The 7,126-nt window shown below is 40.6% G+C and overlaps 1 gene segment (V, D, J or C); it reads left to right on the forward strand.

Moving 5' to 3' along the window:
- Positions 1 to 4,570: 4,570 nt before the first annotated feature.
- Positions 4,571 to 5,130, forward strand: LOC125355936. The segment is given in 2 exon segments: positions 4,571 to 4,625; positions 4,739 to 5,130. Coding segments are annotated over 2 exon segments (447 nt in total).
- Positions 5,131 to 7,126: the final 1,996 nt, after the last annotated feature.

The following is a 7,126-nucleotide window of genomic DNA, read 5'->3' on the forward strand; positions in this document are numbered from 1 at the left end:
ATTAATGGAAACAAGTCTACTCTATAGGTTCTGAAGCTCAGAGATGGCCTGAGAAGTTGGAACTAGGAAGCTCTGCTTTGGCAAAGGTGTCCTAGGTTTTGGGCCACATAAGCCAGTGATTATCCACCCTTCAGAAAAATGCAGGGCGGGCTCTCACTTGCCCCAACTATTTCTCCGGTCATTCTCCAGGCCTCATCTCTGTTCAAGTGTCAGATAGCTTATATCAATAAATACTACATTCTCTCTTATCTTCCAAATCTTATAGAAGGACTCTCAATGATGAAACTCTGCAGGAAACCAGAGAAGAACAGGAATTTCAAATATGGGCTTCTCCAAGCAATCATAATGATTGTAATGATGGTTTAAGATAGCTGACCGCCCAGGATGGTTCCATTTCCAACGACTCTCAAAACTTTCCACTTAAGGATGGCACTAGAAGACACTTATGTGTGGTTTTCAGTTTTGTCTGCCAATCTGAGATCACAACAAAAAATTAACCCCAATCTTTCATTAAATCTTGGAGGAAACTCTAAGAAGGTGGAAATTGTGTGAAACATCACAAGTTGTTCATGATCTTACACTGCAAAAACTACTGAAAGGACTTTCTTGACAAAACAAGACAGAAGTAAAACACCTTAAAGTGGAAAAATAAATTTTTTGGCTTAAGAATCCTCTTCTTACTGACATGCAGAAGTATTTCAATTTGATGCAACCCTACTTGTCATTTCTTGCTCTTATTTCCTGGGCAGCTGGGTTCTGCTAACAATTACCTGTGACATTACTTTCTATTATTTTCCCTAGTTTTCCTACAGTAGATTCAAAGTTTCAGGTCACCCATTAATAACCTGAGTCTAGTTTGCATTGCTTCTGTAATGGTCAGACTAGGGAGTAGATCCAATCTTGTATATGTAGGTATCCAATTTTCCTAACAACAATTGTTGAAGAAACACTTTTCTCCAGTGTGTGTTTGTGACGCCTGTGGTAAAAAAAAAAAAAAAAAAAAAAAAAAAAAATCAGATGGCTCTAGCTATGTGGGATTCTTTGTGGATCTTCCATTTCCCTGATCTCCAGGTAGTCCAAGCTTCCCTAGAAATGGAATCCCAGTGAAATTAATCATCCTGACATGACATTCCAGGATCCTGTATGAGCTGGTTGCCTAGAAGAGCTCTTTTCTCAAGAGAAAGCTTTCCACATGAGTTTATTTTCTCATGTTCTTTCAACCTTTCCATAGGTGTTCAGCCACTTCCTGTGATGATATCAGTTTATGTTTCCTATTTCCTTGACACAAAGCTTCATGTTAATGATGCTAATGTCTTTCAAAATTTATATGTGCTTGTGCAAAAAGACCAGTGATCATTACTTTCAGTCCTACACTTAGCAACACCGGTAAGGGCAGCTTCTGAAATACTTCCTTCTTCATGGGGTGGTCATACATAGAATACAGGCCTGGGATTGGGAATATGTAGAATGCAGTGACCTGCTAACCAGATGTCCAGCATGGTCTACACCAACAAGGAGATGTGTGTTTAGAGACCAGTGCCCAGGATACGAATCCACATTAAGGATGGTCTGTGATTTCATGAAGGACAAAATATTCTGCTTATTCAGAGTAAGATTTAGCCTGCAGTCATAGGCATAAGAAAATAGCTCATGTTAGATGGAGCTCTGTGTACCATTGAGGCTCAGGTGAACTCTCACTCCCCAGGTATACCTTCTGTCTGTACCAAATGAGACCTTGTGTCCCAATTCAACTTTGGCATATACAATAAATAAATTAAAAGCGTGTTGTTATAAGTCAGTTCGAATTGGAATCCTCATTATGGTGATTTAGTTTTTATGGGACCCAATACTGACAGTATATTTGTGTTTAATGAATATTTAATTTTTGTAGCATGTTTATGTTTACTTGTGCAGTGGTGATTTTGGCTTCTCATCCCTTGATCTGTGGACTTGGGAATAAAGATTCATTTCTTTTTTCCCTGAATATTTTTGTAGAGATGACAACATTGGTAGCATATTGTGATAAAAAGAAAGACATTTCCAATCAAAACATTAACATGTTACTTTCAGAATACAGGCTTAAAGTTTGAGTAGCAATGGTATTAAAATATTTTAGTTTTACTACTAAATATAGTACTCTAAGAAGAATTCTTATAATGACCATGTCCATTACATATCATGCCGTGAACAACTTGACTAAAACTATGCTTTGTGTAACAGAATAAGAGAATTTTATGTTTTTGTCAAAATCAAGGCTAGAATTCAAGACCAATATTAAATAAACTAAAAAAAAGAGCATTTCCAAAAGGTGTTTCCACATCCCGTGTATTCACAAGTCGAAGATGTGTACATCCAACATCGATGCTTTCACTCCCACAATCACACGTTTCCCCAGGAGATGCAGGACCCACCTTAGTGAGAAGGACGCTCATTTGACCAATGCAATGTAATGGACTAAACCAGAATTTCCTCAAGGAGGCTCGGTCTAATACTGTTGCAGGACCAGCTAAAGCATATTGAGGACCAGTGGGAAACCAGCTTAGGATGACTTGCAAATGGCAGCAGAGCCTTTGAGGAAGAGATCACAAAGGTTTCAGGCAATGGACCAGGTCACCTGTCTTCTGCGTCCCCATCTAGCATCTGTCAGGGCCTCAGGAGGGAGAGTGTCTCTCAGGCCTTGCTGAGGACTCCCTCCTTCCACTCTCCAGGGTTTTCTGTTGAGCTCATAGCTGCCAGGATGCTCAGTCTTGGCATCAGAGGAAGAGATCGTTTGCGGATAATTTTGCTTGTTCTGTCACATTCCCTCTACTGCAGGGAGCATCTAAAAATCAATATTTTATTTACAAATTAGTGATAAGTTTTGAAGATCCAATAAAAAGAATTGGGTGCCCAAGTACCCATAGTTCACACTAGTAATCCCAACAATTTAGGAGACAGGATCCCTGAGGACCCCTGTTCAAAGCTAGCCCAAACATGAAAACCTATGTCATTCTGACCTCCAAGTAACTACCAAAATGTCAAAACTAGCTGTATCTCAGTGGTAGAGGTCTAGCCTTGAACAAGGAGATCAGAGAAAGTGTGAAGTCCCTGAATTGAAGACCCAGGACAGAGAGGGAGAGAGGGAGAAAGGGAGACATGGAGAGGGAAGAAGGAGAGAGAGAGAGAGAGAGAGAGAGAGAGAGAGAGAGAGAGAGAGAGAGAGAGAGAGAGAGAGAGAGAGAAATATCCTTAACTTGCAGCTTTCCCTATAATTAGCAGGATCTATATTTGCCTTTGTAATTTCTTTCTTTTTCAGTTTAGTTTTCCTGTCATTATAATAGACACCACTAGAGGGTAGTCAAGTCACGAATCGCCAGACATCTAGTTGCAACTCTTGTCCCAAGGTGTTTCTGCATTCACACATTTCCTTGGGATTTTGTTGATTTGTGAGTGGTTAGTTCAGTTGTGAACAGAGTCACTTTTTCCTCTCTCAAATGTACACTTTTCGCAAGGTTTCAAATAAATATTTTTTTTAACTTGTCTTCATTTTCCTCTATAAGTTAGGCGATGATAGGTTAAGGCTGAATTTGAGAAATCTTATTTTGTGAACCTTGAAACATAGTTAACTAATACAGGGAGTGCTACTCTACTGTCTGTGTGAGTCTCAAACGTGTATATAAGTACTTACATGTAAACAACAGCTTTTCCCTTTCACTGTACAATTTTCACATGATATTTCCTATTCCCACTCAGGGATATATACTTTTCTGCCTTAAGACAGATGTGTTGCTTCTTTCTCTAGAAAGGATTACTTGCTTTCTCTAAAACTTCTTCAGAATTGAGTGCTCTTACAAGATTCACTCATTTCTCCAGGATGTGAATATTTACAAGATGGGTGGGACCAAAGATAGAGGGGGAGAAAAATGAAGTGGGGAGGGGCAAAAAGTGGTCAAGAGTTCACTGTATATACCTCAAAATTCAGAAAAGACAAAGAGAAGGGTGAGTTGAAGTGGAGTGAGAATGCAGAAGGGCATGAAACTAATCAAGATGCATTTTATTCATAAAGTGCTTTATCAAATGACACTTGTTTTTTTTTTTGCCAGTCCTGGGGCTTCGACTCAGGGCCTGAGCACTGTCCCTGGCCTCTTTGCTAAAGGCTAGCACTCCAGCACTTTAGCCACAGTACCACTTCTAGCTTTTTTTTTCTGTTTATGTGGTGCTGAGTAATGGAACTCAGGGCCTCATGCATACTAGGCAAGCACGCTACCAATAAGCCACATTCCCAACCCCACACTTCTTTTGTGTAACTACTTTAAGATGTAAAAAGAACAGAAAGTAATCTTAAAAATATCTTCCATAATCAACTGGTCTCCAGGGAGAAATGCATTCTTAACAGGCAAACGTCTGCCTCTCTTCTTTGACTGGGCCACCTGCTCATGCCAAGCCTGTGGTGAGTGCAGGCTTACAGGGGTGCCCAGCCTCACCCAGACTCTGCTGATTTGCATGAGCCCAGGACACAGCCCACTGCCCTGAGCACTTCTTCATGAGCTGTTCACAGTCTGGGCAGGGTCAGTCCCAGTCAGCACCCAGCATGGACATGAGGATCCCTGCTCAGCTACTGGGGCTCCTGCTGCTCTGCCTCCCAGGTGAGGAGGGACAGCAATGGGGATGAACTCGGCTCAGAGTGTTTGTGCACTGCTGCCTGGTATTGGTGAGGTTCTCTTACAGCATGTTTAGTTGTGTCTGTTTCCTTTTCCAGGAGCCAGAGGTGACATCCAGATGACCCAGTCTCCAGCCTCCCTCTCTGCCTCTCTAGGAGAGAGGGTAACTATCACGTGCAGGGCCAGTCAGAGCATTAGCAAATGGTTTAACTGGTATCAACAGAAACCAGGAAAGGCTCCTAAGCTCCTGATCTATGATGCAACCAGTTTGTTATCAGGTGTCCCATCCAGGTTCAGTGGCAGTGGATATGGGACAGAGTTCACTCTCACCATCAGCAGCCTGCAGCCTGAAGATGTTGCCACTTATTACTGTCAACAGCATAATGATTATCCTCCCACAATGATACAAGTCATAACAAAACCTCCCAAGGAAGCAGAAGTGAGAGGCTGGGCTGCCCCAGCTGCTCCTCAAGGCATCTTCAGCTGCTGACAGAGCTTCTCCGATGGAGTCAGCCTCTGAGATCATAGGAGGTTTCGGTTAAAGGGATCAGGGGCCATTCCCTGTCTCTGGTCTTTCCACTGGTTCAGTCCTAGAACAGATACGGCAATTCCTCTTTGAGGCATGTGGGGTGTCTGGGCTACAGAATGGTTGAGATTCATTTGTAGAGTCAAGATACTCTGAATATTAAATGCATGTACCTTCTTTTAAAATTCAAGCATTAAAGTGTTATTTCCATACAGGAATATTTACATACAGAAATACAGCCTTTCTATGGTAGAGTTATGTTACTGAGAAAACCTGAAAATTCACGAAGATCTTTGTTTGTTTGTTTTGCTATAGACACGGGATGTCACCCAGGAGTGAGAATGAAGGCTGTCCTCTGCTGGGAGCAGAAAGGCCAGAGCTCATGCTTTCTGCTTTCAACTGCTTGCAGCTCCTACTGGGCATACTCCAGGCCTTCTGCTGCCCCTCCCTGCCAGCAGGGAAGACTGCATGTGAAATCACTATCTCCTGTCCTTTTGTCTCTGGAAGGACTCTGCAGAAACACTCCAGAAAGTCACAGAGAAAAAATGGTTGTGGAAGTAACTGCATATAATGAGATGATGACAGTGACAGCCCAGGGTCAGCCTTGTCCTAGGTAGCTATCAACAAACAGTCAAACAATCACCTCAGCAATGTGTGCTCCGCTCTGGGCCTTCGTTACAAGCCAAGTGATTTGATGAGATCCATCCTTCAGTGCCATTTTATTTGTTTATTTTTGTGCATACAGTATATCTGCTGGTTTAATTTCTGTACTTTTATAACAATGCAAAAATAAAATCAGTAGACATAACACTAGAATTTAGACCTGAGATTTTTAAAAAAATCTATCTCAGTCCAATGAATTTCTATTTACAATTTACTATAACTTTTTAAATTTTGTAAATTACTTTGGAAGTCTTAATTTCATTTCATTGAGTCCTTAGGTCAATCTAAAGAAAACTGGAACAGTACACTACAGTTCAAAAACCATAAAAATGTTCTCTTTTAATCCATACCTATTTTTAAACCGTAATGTTCTGTGTACAAATTTTAACAGCAAATAAAAATCTTCTGTCATTTCATTTGTGTCATGTCTTCCTTTTCTTTCTTGACTTACTGCATCTGGAGAATCTCAGTATAATCTTGGATAGAGGAAGCCATATTGTTCATTTCAGTCTTCTATGAAACCTGAGGATGATGTACTACAGTTATGAGGGGTCAGTGAGTATCATGTTTGTTACACATTTTTGTTAGGTCCAAATGGCCAGATGTTGCTATCTAGAGGACCCAGAACAGTGTCTTGATTCACAAACACACTCGCTGGCCCTCATTCCCAGACTAGATAAATTCATGCTACAGGCACTAAACAAAAATTACTCCCAGCTTGGACCTTGAGCAGGTACCCCAGCTCAGCTCCCTCCCTGTCTCCCACTGTGACCTTATTCCCCACCATATACCCACTATTAGTTATGTTTAAACCACCTCCATTAGACAGTGCTAGCATTCTTTCAGACCCACTGTAATGACTATACATTGTAAGCAAGCAATGAGATTTTAGCTTTGACTAGAGCCTTCCACATTGCAGAGTTGTTCAATTTTTTGTGTTTAGATAACAAACCTGTATTGATGTTCATCCCTCTCATATCTACTCATTTTCACATCCATTTTTTCCTTTTTAAGCCTTATAAATGATTTCCATTATTTCTGCCTTGTGGGAAGTTTTATCATGGATAGCTCTTACTTTACAATTTATCACCTACTATTGAGATAATCATATAGTATTTTTTCATAATTTTGTCAGAATGATTAATTACAGGGGTCAGAGATCTCATTTACAATAGTGTTCTACTTGTGAGATATATTCAGCTTGATATAGATAGCTTTTATAAAGTGGAGAAGAGAAACGGAGGATAAGAAGAGGAAAATAAGTGAAGAAGGAAGAGAGAATATTCAAAGAAAGAAG

Source organism: Perognathus longimembris, chromosome 8, assembly GCF_023159225.1.
Source record: "Perognathus longimembris pacificus isolate PPM17 chromosome 8, ASM2315922v1, whole genome shotgun sequence".
Taxonomy (NCBI): Eukaryota; Metazoa; Chordata; class Mammalia; order Rodentia; family Heteromyidae; genus Perognathus; species Perognathus longimembris.